The following is a 22,547-nucleotide window of genomic DNA, read 5'->3' on the forward strand; positions in this document are numbered from 1 at the left end:
TGGTCGTAGCGGCTAAGGCGTCATCCTGCCGCTCTAGAGACCCAGAATTGAATCCGGGCGGAGAATCCCAAGATTTTTTTCACGAGTGGTCTGTCTCGGACGCGTCGTGCTTCCGTTTCTCACTACTCGGCCGCTCTATTGTGGATCTGGCTAACCCATAAAGGTTATGTTTTCAAAAGATCCTCATAGCGCCTATAAGGCGGAAAGATCAAAAGAAAAAATATATATATTTTGAAATTTGATAAAACTTTATAAATTCATCTGCAGAGAATATAAATACAAAATATTAAATGCAAATAATATTATTTGTATTTAAAAAGTATTTTTTGAACAAGTAATAACTGGGCTATTTTTTGGCGAATAAACTAAATTTTTTTTTATATTACTATAAATAATATTGGCGGGAAACTTGTTTCGTGTCGAGTAGGAAAGTAGCAAAGTGTTTGTTTTAAAAATGGCATTAAGAAGGGACGATGCGAAAGAAAATATAACTTATGACATTAGTCTTCTTCCCGAATTACTTCCAGTATATTATTGTCGTCTTTTCCCTTATGATCTATTCTATAAATGGATTTGCCATAAAAATGGTAAGTTTATTTTAATTTATTCATTAACCTTTTTTGTTTTTACCTTACAGAAAAGTGTTTTATTTCGTTATAGTTACTCTGTTTCCAAATAGGGAATTTTCTTTTACTCTTAAAGATGACGTATATTTACGTTTTCAATCATTTAAAGATCAAGAACAGTTAGAGAAGGAAATTAAATCGAAAAATCCATACAAAATTGATATTGGAGCCATTTATTCTTCTGAGGTATGTATAATTAGACTTATTTATATATGCTGTTATGTGAAATAGTATATAAATGGGTTTAAAAATATTCTATGTATCATTATAAGCTTGTAATAATTGAAGATCTTGGGGCAAGAGTGGGTTAATTCAATTAAAGCTGTGGTTGCACCATGCGATTTCCAGCTGTGCAGGTGACCGCAACTGCAACAAGCGCGAGTCGTGCACGTCTTCTTGTGGTCATGCATTGTTTGCTGGCGTTGCGCCTTGAAAACACAAGACCTTATAATAAACCAATAAAATTACAGCAGCTTGTTTTTGACTACTTTCGTGAGTTTACCGACAGTTTACGTTCTACTTCAGAGTATTCACAGAATTTTAGCCAGTTTTCTCATTAAAATGGCAAGCAGTTCCTTTTCTGCAATGAATAAAAGAAAAAAGGCAATCATTTTGGTGGAGAGAATACATGAAGAGATAAATTCTTTGATAAAATGAAGAATTAAAATTCCACAGGTATTTGTGAGCCTGAATAAGCTCGATCAATCTCGATTCTGTGAAAGTATCAATGCTCTTACTTTCCACCATGATGATGAACTATTTTCAATGTTGCTACCGTATGATGTGGCACAAAGGCATTTGCTGATTGGATGCGCACTTGCAATCACTGTGAATAGAACAAACTTTTTGTTTCTAGTCATGGTTGCAGTTGCACCAGTTTTCGAAGGGGGTTTACTAGTTAACAAGAACAGCTGTCATGGTTGCAGTTGGCTGCACCTTGCGCAAGGTGTGACAACGGCTTAACAGAAACATGTTGAATTTCTACATTGCAGATGATTTCCAGATGCAGGACTCATAATTTCTAGACTGGTCTGTAAATATTTAATATAATTAATCAGTCTTGTCCTGCCCTAAATACAGGGCAAATTTGGAACTTTATAGAATAATTTTCCCAGAAAATTTATAAATGAGTTAACATGTTCTTACCCTGAAGTCTTCAATTATAAAACACTGTACAGTGGGTGATCAGTTAACGAACAAATCGGATAATGAACACTTTCGCGAAAGATTTTTATGATCGGACAACGAACACATGTTCGGATAACAGACACTTCACTGAATAAACATAAAAAAAGAAGCGACGAAAACAGCAAATACTGATTGATTTCCCCTTGTCTTCAAGCAACAATTCGAAACTTTTTGGAGCATTGAAGAAGTTGACATCGACGCTCAACTCGGAATATACTAATCAGATAGTATTCCTCCGAACTTTGAAACTCTCCCTTGTAATTCCAGCCTTTTATTTTTCTGATAGAAACAATTCTTTTATAGTATTCACAAGATGTCTGATGTTGCTGGGCAGTATGGCTTGAACAAATCTACAGTAGGGCACAGTTCAATTTTATCTAAGAAAGATACAGTATAATCAAGAAGATTCAAGCAGCTAAAGGAGTAACAAAAATCACTTCTGAGAAATAAAGAACATTAAAGAGTTCATAATAGAACCTGAAACGAATCTGACGACAGAAGAACGCCAAGAACTCTTGAATAAAGAACACCAAGAAACTTGGCGAGTTATGTTTTATTATGAAAAAGAGGATTGATGCCGATATCTGCTATTAATTAAAGATCTTTTGAAGAAGTGGGGGATGTCAGATCAACGGTCTTAGAATGGCGTAAAACCAGGTTGAGATTAATAAGCTTGGGGATCTCTACAATTACAATGCTATTACTGTAATTACTTCTGAAAATCCCGAAGAAGAGAGAAAAGCAATCGACATTAAACAGATTCTTTAACCCCCACAAACAAAAAAAAACATAACTAATAAAAATGCAAGACTGCGTATATATGTATTTATATTATTACATATAAATGAACATAGTAAGAAAGTACATATTTTTTTAATTTTTGGGGATCTCCAGAACGAATTAATCAAATTTCCATGCAAATCTATGGTAAATTGATAATCGGTTAACGAACAATTCGGATAGCGAACAAAGTCTTGGAACGGATTATGTTCGTTAACCGATCACTCACTGTATTTGAAATTATATTTTGTAAATATTTTTGTTTTGTTGACTTCTCGACATTAAAAATATTTTTTATAGCTCTTAGTTAAATTTCACATTAACTCAAATGTGTGTAGTTTTGTTTTTTCTAAATAGTTCAATTCAATATTCATAAATTAATTTGTTATGATAATAAATATCGTTTGTTAGTATATCAATTAGCCTTTAATCACTTTTTATATATAATACAATATGCTTTTTACAATTACATAGTACATAATTTTATTGAAGGGTTATCATACAATTGAAACTATTATTGCCTTATATTACGGTTACCATATGTCCATATTTAATATGGACAGTCTGTACTTTAAAGCAGTGGTCCCCAACCCCCGGGCCGCGGACCGGTACCGGTCCGTGGATCAAATGGGACCGGGCCGCCCAAGGAACATTAAATTATTTCCGTTTTATTTACTATGGTGTATTTCTCTCGGAACAACGAAATAAACTGGACATAAGAAACACGCTTCGGGTGTTATTGTCTCCTACTTCCTCCAGATGGAACTGTCGCGTTACAAAGAAACGTGCTCAGGGTTCTCATTGATTTAGCGTTCTAGTGAGTTAAAATGTTAAATCACATTAAATTTATTTTTTGGTGTAACTGTATTTTGAAGGCATGTTTAAATACAATTAAATTAAATCAATCTAAAATATAAAAAATCAACGTTCCCCCTCAGTGGGCCGCGTAAAATTATCAAACGTTGACCGGTCCGTGGAGATAAAAAGGTTGGGGACCGCTGCTTTAAAGGCTCTGTTCATGTCTATGCCATACTTAGAAAAAATAAACAAAATGTCCGTACTTTTCAACTAATCATGCAGTTAATAGTTAAATCGTAACCACTTAGATTTAAATCTGACAAAAGGTACTAAATTTTTGATAATTCTTGTATTATTGTATTTGCTGGTTAGGGGGTAACATTGTATAAACAAATGTAACAGCTCTGTTGCTTCGAGAACATGTGCACATTTATTATAATGGTATTTTAAATTTAATAGTACTTGTTACCTAAGTTGTAAAATAGTTTTCTTATATTTAAAATTGTTTTTTGTGTCCCAAAGGAAAGTGTAAATTGAAACTTTATATTATATGCTTACATTTACTAGATTGAAAATATGAATAAATTCCCTTTTATTTTGCCTTCAACTATTATGGTGACTCTACTTATATTTTTCTTGAAATGCATTTAGGCCCCTGGTGTAATTGTAAAAAGTATATTGTATAACATTTGTTAGCATATTGAAAGAATCATTTATTTGTTTGTAAGTTCTATAGAGTATATACTTTTAAAACATGATAACAAAAATATAATTTAAAAACAATTTATGAAAACTTATAATTGTACATTTTGGATTTTATCAAATTTTGTTAACCCTTTCATTCACAGTATACTATATTTGTTACACAACTTTGAGTTGCTTTGTAATAAATTGGTTTGGACAGAACATTATTTTGTCACTATTTGTTGTTTCTAGTAGAAAGCTTTTCTTAGACCCAATTGTGTCATCTGATATCAAGAAAATGTTGGTTTGGAATGTTCTTCAAAGATGAAGAACTTGCTAGGAATTTTCCATGTAAGTCAAAACAGTTTTTTCTGTTTCTGTCATTAAAACTTATTTCAGAATTTTAATTGATATAATTAGGTTGTACAGAGATTATATTTAGTTAGGTAGTTGTTAATACAATAATAGCTGATATTTGCATAAAATATTTTTCCAAACATTGGTGTACTTTTTACTTTTCTAGCTGTTATATAGAGTGATCAAAAAGTCTGCATAAATCAGTTAATAAAGTCACCAAATGTCCTTTAAGATGCAAAAGCATGTTTCAGAACACTGTCTATACATGAACTACATACATAATAAGAAAGTAAAAAGCAGTTAACACTAAACATAAGGTAATGAATAACAATATTAACAAGATAAAGAAAATTTAAAACATAAAGGTCTGCATACAAATACAAACTGTTTCGAAAAAACTTAACCAAATTCATACTAGTATTTTGGAGCAAATGCTTTTTGTCTAATAACTTAAAATGTTTTCTCATTGATGAAACTAATTTTGAAGTGACTTCTCTTATTTTATATCATTATTCTTGCAAGGCAGCATTTAGTGTAACTTTAGATGTAATATTATGGTTTTGTATTCATCATTTTGATAAATCCCACAAGTGTTCTATGAGGTTAAGATCAGATGATTGAGGAGTTTAAGCAGTTGTCTTTGAGCATTAATAAAGTAATTATTTTTGCAGAACATGTGAAGAATGCTTGGGATCATTGTCTTGTTGGAATACGAAGTTATTCTCTAATCCCAATTTCTGTGCACTACTATTTAAATTTTGTTTTAAAATATTTAAATAATCATATCTATTCATTGTTCTATTGATGAATTTTAATGTTCTAACTTCACCAGCTCCATATACCCCATACCATCACATTATCACCCCCATATTTAACAGTGGTACTTGAACTCTTTGCTTGAAATTCTGTGTTGGGCTTTTGCCACATGTTCTCTTCAGACAGAGCCAAATATATTAAGTTTACTTCACCACTAAATAACACACACTTTTAAAAGTCTTAAATTTTCTCTACATATTCAAGCAAATTCTAAACACTTCTTTCTATTGACTTTAGAAATCAATAGTTTCTGTCTGGCAGTGCATTCATGATAATTTGCACTTTTTAAAACATTGTGTGTTGTTTCTGCACTAACCTTTTTATTTTCAGATGTGGTTTTTTGCTGCTATTTTTATTACATTTACTTTTGGGTTTATTTTTACTTCCTTTATAATTTTTTGTTCTTGTAAGTATGAATATTTTTGGTCTTCCTGATCTAGACTTTGAGAGTAGATTCTTGTTGGTTTAAAGTTATCAATTACCCTTCAAATGCTGGAATGGACTTTTTCAATAACATTTTCTATCTCATAGTTTTTCCTTTATTACAAAGTTTAATTATTAATTGATACATATTTTGTGACAATTTACATCCCGATCTCAAAGTATCCATATTTTCTTTACATGACATTGTATTTTAACAAAAACAAGAAACAGTTACATAACTGATCTAATTTGTAACACACAACAACTAGTAATGGATAAATTTGAACTTTCAGAGGTATTTTATGGTGTGAGTTTGAAAAAGAATCTACTTGTATGCAGACTTATTTGGCATGCATTTTCTAAGCAAATTTGTTTTATATGTATATAAAATGCTCATTGTTTTAAAAAGTTTATATATTTATAAACAATATATACAATCTATTAAACAAAAAATGTGGAAGTAACAAATAATAACAAGGTTTTCTGAGACATTTTAAAAATTATTAACTGCTATATTCAGACTTTTTTAAGTCACTCTATATATCACAGGAAAACATTAGAATTATGTCAAATTTGACCATTTGGGTTTTTTGCAAATCTCCATGTTTTGAAACCTCCTGAACCTATAAAAAGTAAAAAAAGGAATGATAAAAATTCCATGGATGCATGTGTGCTTGTTGCCATCTATTTTGTTTAATATCTCAGGAAAGGATAAAGAGTAAGAAATGAAATTTGGCACAGTAACTTGTATATAAGGGATACTGATATTAAAGTTTGAGTGAATGGAGAGATAGAGGGTGTTATGTCATATCTCAGATAAGTTGGACTTAATGAAAATTTTATTTGTTATTAGCATTTAATTTTTTAAAAACTCATTTCTGCCCTCAAAATTAGGCCTTTTACAATTTGTTTTATTTTGTAAGAAAGTAGATATCATTTTTATTTTAAAAAGCATTATATTGTTATTTTTAATTCCCTCTTTTAATAGGTAGTTCCATAAAAGTGTGATTAGGAATGAAAAAGATATCTCAAGGATAAAGATGTAGAAGCATTATTGAATAGTTTGGAAAATGGTGATATTTCATATTATGAAAGAGAACATTTTGATGATGATTGCAAATTTTTTGTTTCATCTCCTGCTAATATTGATGAATCCAAAAGCTCAGATGAGGATGCTTTACTTTTTAGTACCAGAAATAGTGTAAAAAATGTTATGAAAAAAGTCAAGATTGATTGATTTTCAGTGGAAAAGGAAAACTTTTAGAAAAGAGAAAAGGCAATGAAAAGAAACCATAGAAGTTTTAGATTCTCAAGTGCTACCTACTCCCTTTTCACTGTTTTGTTCATACTACAATGATGTGTTTTTTTGAACTGATTGCAAACAGAACAAATGAGTATTCAATGCAGACAAATGGCTTGGAATTGAACACTTTTGAATGTGAAGTAAGGAAACTCTTTCTAGTCCATCTTATAATGGGAATTCTGAAGTTTCCACAATACTGAATGAATTGGCAAAGAGCATCAGATTATCCAGCATTGCTGATAACATTTCTTTCAATAGATTTTCCAGCTTGCAAACCAACCTTTATCTTGTCAACAATGTTACTAAAAATAACTCACAAAATGATGGATTTTGGAAAGTTAGGCCAATTATGGATTGAAGGTAATTTGATTTAGAAGAATGTCTTTGCATTGATGAACAAATGATAACATGTAAAGGAAAATTGAATGTCTAGCAATATGTCAAAAATAAACCATCAAAATGGGTAATCGTGGTGTTCCTTTTTTGTAAAAAATCTGGTATTAAATATCATGCTATAGATTATCAAGGGAGCACTACAAAGATTAATAAACAGTTACAAACAAATTTTGTATTTGGTGCATTGCACGCTTTATGTTTTGATTATTAAATTTACATTAATTTTTAAGTTTTATCTAAATTAGAATAAATTTTATTGAATCTTTGCATTAACAAACTTAAATATTTAGAAAAATGAAATTTATGAAACAGAAAAACTTGATAATTTGCAGCCAAAAAACTACCGCACTGCAGCCAATTTTTTAGCAGTGGAAAAAGAATTAGTTTTTGATATTGATATGACTGATTATGATGATGTTCGAACATGCTGCACTGGTGCTGATATATGTGCAAGATGCTGGCCATTTATGACGATAGCTATGAAGATATTATCAAAAATATTAAGTGGTAAGTTCTAAACTGAAGAAGAAAATTTTCATATTTTTAACATATTTAAATTTTGTCAAATACAGATGATTTTGGATTGTATCATCACTTATGGGTATATTCTGGAAGAAGAGGTGTTCACTGCTGGGTCTGTGATGATAGTGCTCAATCACTTCCTTCTAAAGCTCGTTCTGTTATAGTAGAATATTTGGCAGTTGTAAAGGTATTTTATGGTATATTATTTTTGAATAATAAGCTTCAAATGACTTCTCATGAAAAACAATAAACAGTAAATTTACAAAAAAGAATAATAAAAATGAATACAAATAAAATACATGTAATATATAGTAATAAAGAAATCTTTAATAATTATTCCTTAATTTAATAATACACAGTGTATATCAATTTTTTTATTCATATTTTTAATTAATTTAATTTAAAATTTATGCTCTCCACTTCAAATTAGTACTGTAGTGTCTTGCTGCCCCTATACACCATACTTTTCCTCTAACAATAGAGTTGTGCCAGTGATCTATATAACATCTTTCAGAGGAAAATTTTTTAATTGAAATTGATTTGGTTTGCATGCCCCTAAAATTTCCATATCAGGTCTTGTCTTTCATCTATCTAACTCTGTTCTCAAGATTAAGGAAAGACACAGATGACAGTGGGAATTTACAGGTCTACAATTTTTTCAAAATGCAGCCCAATAATACAGTGTGTGTGTGTGTGTGTGTGTGTGTGTGTGTATATATATACATACATATACAATAGATCCCCCTATAAGACGGTAGATACGTTCCGTTCTTTATGAATCAATTTTGTAGGAATCATAGTTTACGGATTACGGCTGTTTGAAAGGTTTTCTTTCATAAAATTAATCGATTCTAGACTAATTCGACTCAACATTTCCAAAATACGTATATTTTTTTGAAAATAATCCGTATAAACTACGTTATAAACAAAAAATTGTAGGATTGCTTACCGAGTGTGTACCGTTCGACTACGCCCGTTGCTAAAGCTTGGTTTCGTCGCGGAACAGCGCATCAAATTGCGGCCGCGATTTCTGATATTATTTTTCTGCGAAAACTTCGTTGACCTTTGGAGACATCATTAATATAAATAATTTTTATGGCCGTTAAATAAGAAATGTTTCTTTCACAAGAAATGTATAAAATTACAGTACTAAACAGACGATAGGTCGCCTAACTCGCCGTAGCGTGACGCTAGACGGCGAAAAATATATATTTAATTATAATAAAGTTACAATAAATTAAGTTAATATATAATTATATATACAGTACCTAATTTATATATAATTATATGAACAGACGATACTAAACTCAATTTATCCGCCTAAACGTCCGTAGCGTGGCGCTACGGACGGCGGGAAAGTAGTTCGGCTGCCCGATGACGTTTTACATATTATAGGAGTTATTTTTACCGTTGTTTACAGATACTGCCACAATTTTTATAGGAATCATAACTATAGGAAACGGTTTTATAGGGGGATCTACTGTACTATCTCTTTCCTTCTCAGCAATATTAATTATAATAATATGAACACACCTGAATTCTATTTGCCGAGTTTTTTCTCTTTATTCAAACATTTTCAGCCTATTTGGATAGGCCATCCTGAGGTTTTCATTTATCGTTCCAAAATGGAACCATTCGTTCGAATTTTATTTTGATTTGAATTTTTGAAATAAGTTAACAACTTTTTGTATATTACATAAATAAAAATAAAATATAAAATATGTCATTAAACATGCTACATATTATCAAAAATTAAATAATGAATTTTACATGCATCTAAATTATAATATAACAACTTATAACCTCCAGTTCCTGTTTTATAGATTATTGAAACCCATACATTTTTCTATTTTGTATTCCATGCTGTTGGTAATGTATTTGCATCCTTTGCATTTAAACAGCGTTTCCTCATTTTACTTTTGTATATTTCTATCTTTTCCATGTCCATCACAATGGACGGTGAGTGCACCATTCTTATGATCTTTGCTTCATCCCATTTAACTATTGCTCCGTCCGACTGTGCCATGCTTGCCAATATCGTGCTGTTGAGTCCTTTATTAACACTGTATTTGTGCTCTTTTACACTCACTGCAAGGTTTCTTCTGGTCACCCCTACATATTCTTTATCAACTCCTATTTGTTGGTTTCATACGGGATAGTGTATACCCCCGCTTGCTCTTCCATTCTTATTTTGTCCTTATTGTTCCTTAATAATCTATATATGTTGGGTGCTCGTTTGTAAATTATCTTTGTGTTTTTGTATTTTCCTAGCTCATCCACAGCTTTTCTTGTTTGTTCATTGTATGTGAACTTGTTGAATGCAGTTGTGTTGTTATGTGTTGTAGTTGTAGTTTTTGTTTACCATAACTTCTGATAAGGCCTCTGATTGTGGACATTTTGTATCCTAAACTCCTTGCTACTTTTTGTATTCTATCCATTTCCTTGTTACGGTCTTGCACATTGGTGCAGTACAAGAAGGCCCTCTTGATAAGTGCCTTAAATGCAGACAGTTTATATATATAAGGGTCCTTCGACCATGAAGGTATGTATAATGGAGCATGTAAAGGTTTCAAATATACTGCCGTTCGTATATTTCCTAGTTTAAATTCCATGTCAATGTCCAAAAAATTGAGGTTTTTATGGCTTTTTTGTTCCAATTTTTAGTTTCAAACCATGGTCATTGTTGTTGATTGCAGTTAGGAAATCATTAATATGTTGGTTGTCTTTCCAAATTATCAATACATCATCCATGTATTGTTTGTATAATATGATGCTTTCGGAAAAATCTATGAGGATGTTCTTTTCCAATTTCCTTATTACTAGTTCACATAGGAGTCCTGATGTAGGACTTCCCATTGGGACCCCTTTCTTTTGTTTGTATACTATTCCATTGAATTTAAAAGAGGACTGAAAACAAACTAGGTTTGCCAAATCCTGTAGGTTTTCCAAGTATGTCTCTACCTCTTGATTTTGTTGTACCACAAATTCAATTAATTCGTTGTAGCAAGAGGATAGATTTATAGAGGGGTACAGACTCTCAAAATCCATCACCTTTCCTATTTCATCATTCATTAAATTTAAGTTTTGTATTTCTTTTACTACTTTGGTTGGATCATGGGTCACATAACCATTATCTTCCATTTTTCCTTTTATGTATTCCTTTAATCTTTTTTCCAGTGTGTACGTTGGTGTGTTACATTTTTTTACCACAGGCCTGATTTCCTTATTTTCTTTGTGTGTTTTCACGAATGCGAATATTCTAGGCATCTGTGGATTGGGGTTATGTGATTTTTTTAGGAACGTTAAGATGGGCATTAGTGGTGTTTTTTCAAGTTTTTTAACTTTCTTATCTGTGATTGCTAATATCTTTTCATCTACAATTTCACAATCTGTTTTTTTTAATATATTCCTCCATTGCTTCATTGTAGTGCTTTCTTTCCATAATAACCATTTGTTTGGCTTTATCAGCATTTGTTAACACTAATTGATTCTTGGTTAACCATTCTTTTGTGTATTTTATCTCCATTTGCTCTTTTTTCTGTACCTTTTGTATCTTCTTTTCATTGTGTATCATTTTCCGTCTGAAATAATCTTTCTCTACATTGCTCAAGCTGATCATCCCCCTCTACATTTCTGCCATTGAGGTTTGCCATATGTTTCTATCGTTCGGTACATAATTAGGCCCATTCTTTAATGTTTCTTTCACATCTTGGATTGGATCTTAAAGGAACAAACTCCAAACAAAAAAGAAAAGGATATAGCACCGTATATCCTATGGGACCATTGTGAGGTTCCAAAATATGTGAAGAATAGAATATTACAATTTAAAATATGAATAGAATGGCATCTGGGCATTTCAGTGATGTCGTTTCACTAGGATGTAAAAAAATAATAATAATTATAATAATAATAATAATAATAAATTTCAAATAATGCTCTTTAAGCTGGTGACAAAGTGTTATTGTCTTTATAGTTAATTGCTGTGTTGCTTTTGCTGGCCTTGTAAATTTTCTAACATTTCAAGGTACTTGATTTGCAGAGAATCCCATGTATGGTAAATGAGCGTCATCAATGTGTACTTGCACATCCTCATCCATGGCGTAGGCAGATAATACCATTGTTTTTTGCTCTTTATTAATCATGCTGAGATGTTTTTGTAAATGTTGTTTTAATGGATGTATTATTGCCCCAATATATTGTATATGACAACCATCTCTGTAGTTCAGAGGGATATGGAGTACACCCTGGAAGATACAGCCTATTGTGATGGTCTTTGGAATTTCTAAGAAGAGCATAGATGATGGGGTTCCTTCTAAGGAAAAGTTGTTGCCATCTGCTATTTCACGGATTATAACCATCAGGATTTTGTTATACCTCACAAACTTTTTTGGCAATGACAATTTGATCTGTCATTGCTGTTTTTTGGTCTTGATCTACATAATTGTTAATTAAACCTTTGATTAACCAGGCTAGATAAGTGTTGAATAGCTAATTAGGTGATGTAATGCAATTCTTGAATTCTTTCCTTGATAGTGGAAGAGTGTGTGAATGCTCTTTTTACAAAGACTTTAAATGCTGCTACATTTGAAGGGATTATATGAAGCTGGAGTAAAAATTGGATTGTAAGTGGTTTGCGATACCCGGATGTGGAAATACTCCCATTTTTTGTGTGTATGTTGATATCCAGAAAACATATGAAACTTTTTTATGTTCACTATTTCTGTTACCAAACTATCACAGTTATGTCATATTTACTGCTCTATCAGTTAGTTTCTGGCTTTATTGTGTACTTTTGATAAGTATACAATAAAGCAAAAAAGTATTCTCCAAGCTCTAACTGCAATTATTCTTTCAAATATGATTTTCAAATAGTTTGTTTGTTTGTTAAGTTATGGCAACACAACACTTGGGCGATCTACCTAGGAGGGGATGCCTTCTGGGAGATCTTTTTAAGGGAAACTGGCCCCTATTTAGGCATTAGAGACGTGGATAAAACCCAGAAAACTCCATGTGGCCAGCCCATCCGAGCGAGGTGCAAACCCACAACCAAACTCCCAGTGTTCAGGGTACGAAGACCGCTTGGCCACTGGTGGGCATTTTCAAATAGTTAGTAATTGATACATTTTCCAATGACACAATGGAAAGGAATACTTTCTTCACCTTTCTGTATCTCAGAATAACGGAAAAATGAGTTTCTCATCATTAGATTTGTCTGTTGATCAATATAATAGAATAACAACAAACAAATTTTATCATTTCACATATCATGTCTGCAAAGGATCAGGCATTGTATGATGTAAGCAATCGAAACTAATCTTCACTCAAATATTAGTGTGAACTAATAACATTTAGCTTGGCTAATAAAACAACCTAATCATTAAAATCTATGTTTGTTATATTATTTTTTGGAAAAAATCATAATGTTGCAAAAAGAACATGTATATGCTGCAAGTATATTTTTATCTATTTCTTTAATGTGCTTTACTAAAGAAGCATTTTCTGGATTTTCCTCTATACTTTGTGTGATAGAATTTGTTTTAAAAGGCATATGTTTTGTGTTTATTTTTAAATTTTTGTAAAAACATAATAATACATGCATTATATGCTTTCTAGCTATAATCTACCAAGAGTAATAAGTAACTACACGATCATATTTGCATTGCTGTTACAGTTTTTTAGACAAATTGCACATCTTTCTGTTTTTCAATTAACACTTAGGGCTTAAATCTGGCAGGATTTAATATATTTTCTAATTACAAAATTATTACTTCTTTTTTATCTCAATTGTTAAATTTAAATAAGTAATTTTATTAAATTTCTCACTTTCTATTTGCAAGAATAAAACTATCATTTGCATAACATCTATAAAATGTAATGCCTTCTAGTTGCTTTATTCTATTATTCAATGTCATCTCTGCTAATTTTTGGGTGATAGAACTATCCATTAGTTAATCTTTCTTTTGGGTGTATCAATTTTCTTTATATTTAAAATGATTATTTTTAATACAGAAGTCACTAATTCTATTATCCGATCTTGACAATTCTGTTGTTGTAATGCTACTTCAACTTATTCTAATTTTATGGTTATTATGCTAGCTGATATCTGTTGGCAGCTTAATCAATCTGAATGGGATATGAAATAGTGCTGAATTTAAAAAAAGAAGGAATATTGAAAAGAAATCTATGAGAGTTAATAATTAAGAAATAAATTTACGTCGGTTACAAGAAAGGAATGTTACCATTGCATAATGTTGTAAAGTATCATTACAGTGTCTAGTATTTTTGTTGAACTTTTTGCTATTATTATGGTGTTGAGGATCTTAAAATGAAAATGCATGCTGAGTACTGTTACTGTGTTTATTGGATTTTAAAATAATTTTATTATTATTGTAATGTAAATATTGGTTTATATGGCAGCTATACTTTATTTACATTTTAAAATTTTACATTATACAAATCAGTATTTTAAACTGTGGAAATTAATAATTTGAAAATAATTTGGAATAAATTTATAAATTAAATAATAATTTGGAAATCAATAATTTGATATTGTTGAGTACAAAATAGAATATGTTATCCAGCTGAAGAGGGCAAAAAATATCCCTAAAGTGCATTCTGGAACACTAAGTGTTAATTAAAAAACAGAAAGGTTGTGATTTGACTAAAAAAAAACTGTATTGACAATGCAAATATGCTTGTGTGGTTACTTATTACTCATAATAATATTTTTTTTGTCAAATACAAAACCCAAAAACAAACACTTGATAAGTTACAGGAGTCAAAAGTATTTACATAAAATTATTTTACGAGATCAAAAGATCTTGAAAAATGTTTTAAAACATTTTTCAAGATCTTTTGATTCAGTGTCAGATTCCAACTGTAGCCTGCTCTGCAAGCAGAAAAGGAGCCAGGGTGGCTCACCTTGCCTAGTCCTCACACATGGATGAGACAACACTTCTCATTTTTTTCTCAACACCTATATATGACAGTAATGTCACTACAGAACAGACTACTGATGAATGGAATAAACAAATAAAAAATAATACATAAGAACTAGGATAGCTATAAAACAGAAAAGAATGGTACAAATTTAACCTAAGTTTAGCAACGTAATATATTAATATTGTGTTTATTTACCTCTAATTTTATATATATTTTATCTCCACAAAATATCAATATTATACCAGTGATATATTAGCTATATTAATATTTGTAACAGATAACTTTATTGATATTAATAACAGTTTTTTATTTTTGATGGAAATGCTAAATCTTGCTGCTTTGTTTTCAAGTTGAATGACAAATTTTTTAGTTTTTTGACTATTCATAATTTTTATTTATAAATCTAAAGAAAAAACCTAAATTCTATAAATGTAATTAAATTTAACTAAACTATTTTAAGAAATTTCTTAAGTTAAATGGAATTAATTACAAAATTAGAAAAACATTATTAATAATTTTAAATTAATAGGGTGGTGAATACAAAACAAAGAAAGTTTATCTTGGAGAAAGAATTCATCCATCAATAAAGTAAGAGTTTAAAATTTTAAAACAATTTTTTCCATCTTTTAAACTTTGTTTTTAATTAGTCTTATATTATAAATAGCATTTCTATTCTGATTAAATATGCAGACTCAAAATAAAGAAGTCAAAAAAGTAATGTTAATATCTTTTGCTGTCTTGTTTCATTCTTCAGAAATATCTGTAAAATATGTTAAATGCTGAAGTTAAATAAAAAGTTATTGTATTTCTCACCATATGAGATGAATTCATAAATTAGCAAACTTATTTAGAAAAAATGTGTATACGTTGTATATAAAGATCATGTGATAATTATTAATCACTAATAAATAAAAAAGTATGAATTGGTTTATACTTAACAAAGTTTTTCAGGCCCTTTGCATAGTCTCTGGTCATGTGTAGCATCTGTTGCCAAATGTCTTACAGATACTGTAGAACTGTTTTCACAGATAGTGTATGGACCATTCAACTGCATGAATGGAATCTGTTGATGAGAATCATTGAACCTCATAAAAGATCCAGGACAAGTCAAAATTGCCGGGAGACATGTTGAGTGAATAGGGCAAATACTCAAGGATCTTTCAATCCCATTTCTACTGCAGCATTGCTATCATGCCAGTAGTATGGCAGTGGAGCATTGTCATGCAACAAATTTGGCTGTTCTTTACAACTGCATTTCTCTGCAAGAGAACTGCAGGTGCATAAGTGATGTTTAAGGAATTTCTTGTAATAGATTGATACTTTACATTTTTATATTTATACTATATATTGTTTTATTTATTAGTGATTGATAATTATGATATGACCCTCTTAATAAATATAAATATACATACACATACATATGCATACATATATACAGTGAATGAAGAATTCACCAAGCATTTTTCACTCAAGAAAAATCCTAATAATGGTTATGTTATACATTCTTAATTGCTGAAATTTTTAAATTGGTGTATACTTTTGGAAGTAAATTCTATTTGCATTCAGAACATCTTTTCTTAGTATAAAAATAAAATAGATTTTAGTTAGTGTTTTCAAACATAACTGAGTGAAAAATAGATTTAAAAGGAATATTTTTAAAAATTAATAATTTGACTAAGATCTTATAATATTTATTATATGAATATACAATGAAGATTTGCAAACATTTTGTACTAATTGCAAAACTTTTAAGGTTTTCTTTTTGCACTTATAATTGCATTGAAGCTATATAAGCTATTTATTATATATACAGTATATATATCATATCAGATAACTATTAAATTATATAGATATTGGCAAAAAATAATAAAACTCAGAAATTATTACTAATTGAAAGGAGGGAGAAAATTTTTTTATAAATTAAGATTTCACAATTTTATTTTTATAGGTCATCTTTAGCAATTATTGAAAAGTATTTTGAAGATTTAATTTTGGATAAACAAGATTATTTAAGCACAGAAAAAAACTGTAAGAAGATTATTTCACTTTTTAATGATGAAAATATCCTTTTTCACACCTACAATCATAATACGTGGAATCTTGCTTAATGAACATAATTCTTTCCAGAATCTTACTTGTAATGCAAAATACTCATTAAGTGAAACAATTTTTCTTATATAAATGAATGTAAAATACTATAATGCAGTCCATGCCGGAAAAATACTCAAATATTTTATGTATAACGTGTATTCAAAGAAAATTATACTGTATTTAATTATAACCTTTACATAGCCCAAGAATTTGGCATATTGTTTGGTGTGTTTATTATATAACAGGCTATGGTTGTTGATGTTTATATGTAATATGTCTGAACACAAGTTTTGAAAAATATGTGATCACAAGTGACACTAAACGTCGAGTTATAAACTTCGTAACATAACCATATGGCTGTACCGTATTCTTTAAGAAAAGTTTGGATTGACCAAACTTATGGTAGGGATACAGCGAATTGACGAACTGCGCATGTGCTAAGTCAGTCGCTATACAATCAGAAGTTGTACCAGAAGCAACAAATTGGTTGAAACATATCTTCTGACTGACAATGCTACTTCTGAACAATATAAAATTGTAAGATAAGAGTTACTTTGGTCATAAAAAAATAGAAAAATGATAAAATGAATAAATAATTATAGTGTAAAATCTGGCAATATCAGCCAATGATTTTGTGCATGCTCACAATGGACTGCTTCGTAAGCCGTAAAAAAAGTTTGTTCCTTAAAGGATATGGAAACGGCCTTATGGTATTTTATAACTATTGCTATAGATATCCAGTGTAGCAAACATTTACGAATATGGATGCAGTTACATTATGGAGTTTATAACTTGACCCTAAGATACTAGAGGAACAAGTGCTAAACACATACTGATGGAGCATGTGCACAATCCAGGACTTTCCCTCTCCAGGTCACTCATTATGCAAAATGTTGCTCATTGAGTGAGTCATTTTTTCACAATTTGTTTTGCTTGTTGTGTGAGGTGCTCATTAAGTGAGGTTTCACTGTATTGATCCTTAGTTTTTAAGTATATATAGTTATTTATTGCCATTTTCATAATTTAATTCAAATTTATATTAAGATTTAAAATAATTTTAAAATTAAATTGTATCTTAAGAACGTTTAGTAGTTAAGTTATAAGAATTTCCTATCTTATTTTTTTTTTCTTATTGCTTATATACACCCATGTCCAAAAACTAAGCATAATTGTCCAATCCAAAAATAAAACAAAAAGTAAAAGTGGAAAATTTATGTGATATTTCCAAATAATAAAAATAACCAGGATATACAGAGTTGAATGTTGCATTAAAAAGTACAAGCATATACAAAATATGCAGGCTTCATAAATACAGTAGTGTGTATTGTTTCTTAGTTTAACCATTGATGACAGTTTGATAATGTCACATAAATGATTTTAAGAGTGGAAGAATCATTGGAATGCTAGAAACAGGCCAGTTGCAGACAGAGGTATATCTAGGATTCCAAATGTGCTGCAGAGCATCATATTCAGGCTTTGGGCCAGATTTTAAAGAATGGTAGATGTTGGACATCAACTTGGAAGTGGATGTCTAAGAGTTACCATTCCTTAACAGAATCTTTGACATTAACTATGTTATAACAGAAGATTGTCTGGTAGGCAGTTCTGTGTAGAGCTGTCTATGGCCACTGGAGTTGGTTTCATGAAAAACTGTCTATAGAAGGCTTCAGACAAATAGTCTTTTTGCCAGATGCCCAATAATTGTGCTCTGTTCACTGAACAGTCCAGAGATAGTATACAGAATGATTCTCATCAGATTAGGATCTAGAGAAAGTGGGAAACCTGATAGTGCCATGAACACAGTGAAGCAAGACAAGTTTGCAGGTAATGGTATCATGGTCTAGGGTGGCATTATGTGTAATGGACACTGAATTTCATGATTTTGCAATTGAGTGCCATTACTACAAGATGAAACAGAGATGAGGTTTTGTAATTTATAAGACTTTTCTGAGATGCTATGGGCACAGAGTATAGATTTCATGGACAATAGTGCCAGTTCACATAAGATTGCACTAGTCAATGGCATTCTTGACAATGAAGATATTTGTTGCAAGAAATTGCCAGCAAGATTCTCAGACCTAAATCCCATAGAATGTGTGTGGGATAATCTGGGAGATGAATTACATTTCATCAGCATCTACCTAGAATACTCCACGAACTTCAAGATTGTTTTTATTTAAGGAAAATCTTTACTCCCAACAGAACTGATAAATGACATTTAAATCAGCATGAGCAATTGTTGTGCAGGAGGCAACATAAGCCATATTAATCATTTTCTGGTCAAAAAGATTTATAGCAATGCTTAGTGCTTCTCTTGTTTTCAGTTTGAATACTTTGGATAAAGTTTTGCTTTTTAATTGTTTTGTTACCCAAAGAATACAATATTCCACTGCTGTTCTGATCAGTGATCCCAGATATATAAGCCAAATTAATGGCCATGTTTAGTTTTTGGACATGAATTTAATATAGACTGTAACGATTTATCACTAATTATAAAAAGATTTTGTTTACTCAAGATATCTAATATTGCTTTACTATATGTTAAGTATTCTGCGACATTTATTAAAATTTATCTGATTAAAAAAGTTTTGCCAGACTAAAAACAAAACATTATTAGAACTTTATTAGACTTTTATTAATCTTTACATGTGATAGTGACAAAAATTACAGTTCTTTAATTTACTACATTTAGTCTTAATTTGATTAGGGGAGTAAAAGAACCTAGCAGAATAGTTATATTCAGAAGAAACCAAATAAATGGATTCCATAAAAGTATTTCTGCCAAGAGATTTCCAATCAGATTTTTCACAGCTTTATTTTTTTGCATTTATTTTGTTACATGTTTCAGCTATAGACTAAACAGCTGAAAATTAAATAGACCATACATTATAATAATTTCAAATTATTACAAATGCCATAAAGTTAAAACATGCTGATTCATCATTCTTGAAAAGAATAATTGTTACATTCTACAGCTGCTATGAACACCTCAATACATCACAATATAATTTATTTTATACCTACATTACAGTGATTACAAATGCATAAATTGCATTAATCTTAAATTTTAACATATGTATAATTGCTATAATAAAATAAAACTTTTCTTAAAAAATTTACATTACACACATTAATATTGTATTTTTGCACATGTTGAATTGAATGTTTGTAATTACTGTAAATGTGACTGAATAGTTACTGTATCAATGCATTTACATTGACACAGCAGTGCATTGCTTTTATAAGCCAAAAAACAAGCAATTTTCATGTAAGAGCATGCTCATATTTGTCTGGAAATATAGTATATTTCTGACATCCAAATACACCAGTTTCCTGTGCCTTTACATTTTATTCAATAAACTCACTTGTGTTTTATAAAATAAATAATAAAGTAAGTTATAAAAATGATTCTGATTAAGAATTCAGTTAAAATAAATTAATTATACATGAGCAATTATTTATTGTGACATCATCACAATGCTGGGCTGCAATTTTTAATTAATTTAATTTAAAATATATGCTCTCCACCTCAAATTAGTACTGTGGTGTCTTGCCCCTGTACATCATACTTTTCTTTTAACAATAGAACCATGCCTGTCATCTGTTAACTGCTTTCAGGGGAAAATTTTTGGATTGAAATAATGTGACTTCCAGTTTGCATTGAAGTTGTATCTTTGTTGCTAAGTGTAATATATATTGTTATAAGGAATGGGGTTTTGGTCAATATACAATGAAGTTGCATGGGTCATTGGAAAAATATCGTTCATTAATTTCTTTTATATTTGCAGAATAGGCTAGAAGTGACAAATTTTCTGTTGTTTGGAGAATTTTTGGGGATTAGGAAAAGGACAACCTAGATATAAAGAGTAAGTGCCTCGACATACAGGCACCCCTGTGCATAACATTGGATTATTTCACTTAAAATTAAATTTTCTTTAAATCAAAAATGTATCTACAATTGTCCATATTTACTTCAAATTATTTTAACCTAGAAATAGCAGGACGTTGGGCAGGTTTCTAAAGGCAATTATCATGCCACTTTTAAATGAAAATTATGTATTAATGTTAATTGCTTTTCTTAGATCAATTATAATAAACTGAAAAATAAAAAAGATTTTTAAAGAGTTTTAATTATTATCGATTTAATAGAAATTATAACAAACCGCTTTGCGTTAATAAATAAATTATGAAAAATACTATCTTCTTTTTACTCTTTTTTTAATCTTTATAATTTAAGTGTGTCGCATAAATTTAATTATAGATTCAAGTGTGTCATGACATAAAAATGGTTGAAAAACATTGCTTTGGTATTAAAACATTGTTGTTATATTCAGAAGTGCATTTAGTTATACTTGAAAAGGGCTTGTTAAATTGTAAAAAATAATGAAATAGAAGATCTTTTACTTGTGAAAATTATTTTGTAAAAAAGAGCTCCTATAAAAACAGTAAAGGTCATAATTAACTCTATAATATGGCAAATTGCATCTGCTTATATTCCATGTTCATTTTATAAAGTTTATTGATTGATTCTTTCTTATTTGGAATGAAACTAATGATAAAATACTTTTAACTTTTTGATGTTTTAAAATTATAAAACACATTATAGAAAAACATGTATTTATTAAAATTGCATTATAAAAAGTATTAATATATAATTAAATTAGCAGATGAGTCTGGCATTGCTTGGGCAAAAAGTAACGATGGCAAAGATTAAGATTATTAGATTATAGCTGATCTTACCCATTTTCACCGTGTGCAAGAATTAGGTCCCCCCTCTTCTGAGACAAATTAGAAATTTTTAGATATCTGCTTACCACACCGGGATAATGATGATTAAGACTCACTGCAACCACTAACTGGTGCATAGTACCACTAAGTGATGAATAATAAACATTTTTGTAACTCTTTCTGGGTTATTCTTCAGGTTTACTAAATTTGAAAAATAAGCTGGATCTTCCAGAATCATTCATAAATATAAATTTGAACATTAAGATGAAGAGTTTGAATAAAGTGAACTTGTGCACATGCACTTCCCGTGTCAACTTTATATACAATGAAACACCAAATATCGTTGAGAATTTTCAGAAGGGTCTAAAAATATGTTCGATTTCCCACATAAATACAAAAAAAAGCATCTAAAATAGTACAGTAGAAGCCAAGTTCTTTAGAGTAATCCTTAACTCTCTCTCTCTCTCTCTCTCCCATGGGGGGAATTTTGAAAAAATCCCTTCTTAATGTGCATTCTCATGGCATATCTTGTATACCAAATTTCAACTTTCAACTCCTAACCGTTTGGGCTCTGCGTTTATTATTATTATTATTATTATTATTATTATATTGAGTTTAGTGAGTTTTACTCGGTTCACACCGGTGGCTGTGTACTATGCCGGACCAGAGTCAAGGCATAGCAACCAAAACAAAACTAAAATTAAATAAGTGTGTCAGTGTCTGTATTCAGGAATTTCCTAACAATGTGGCATGTATTCAATATAGTGGCCTTCTGTAGTGTTATGTATGTATTTCTACTCAATTCTAATGTTCCCAGGCTTTTGTGTAGTGTGTGTGGTATCACACCTGTACAGGAAAGAACAACAGGTACAATAACTACCCTATCCATCCTC

At 30.3% G+C, this 22,547-nt stretch overlaps 1 protein-coding gene across 1 annotated transcript in view; it reads left to right on the forward strand.

Annotated features, from left to right (window-relative positions):
- The first annotated feature begins 391 nt into the window (after positions 1–391).
- LOC111625025 (DNA primase small subunit-like) overlaps positions 392–22,547 on the forward strand; it is a 23,477-nt gene continuing 1,321 nt past the window's right edge. The window contains exons 1-6 of the mRNA XM_023368033.1: positions 392–587; positions 661–812; positions 7,704–7,878; positions 7,944–8,080; positions 15,365–15,423; positions 16,784–16,896. Coding sequence (XP_023223801.1) covers positions 455–587; positions 661–812; positions 7,704–7,878; positions 7,944–8,080; positions 15,365–15,423; positions 16,784–16,896 — 769 coding nt within the window. The 5' untranslated portion in view covers positions 392–454. The remainder of the gene's footprint in view (positions 588–660; positions 813–7,703; positions 7,879–7,943; positions 8,081–15,364; positions 15,424–16,783; positions 16,897–22,547) is intronic.

Source organism: Centruroides sculpturatus, unplaced genomic scaffold (genome assembly GCF_000671375.1).
Source record: "Centruroides sculpturatus isolate CEXI.00-Female unplaced genomic scaffold, Cexi_2.0 scaffold40, whole genome shotgun sequence".
In the NCBI taxonomy this organism is placed as follows: domain Eukaryota; kingdom Metazoa; phylum Arthropoda; class Arachnida; order Scorpiones; family Buthidae; genus Centruroides; species Centruroides sculpturatus.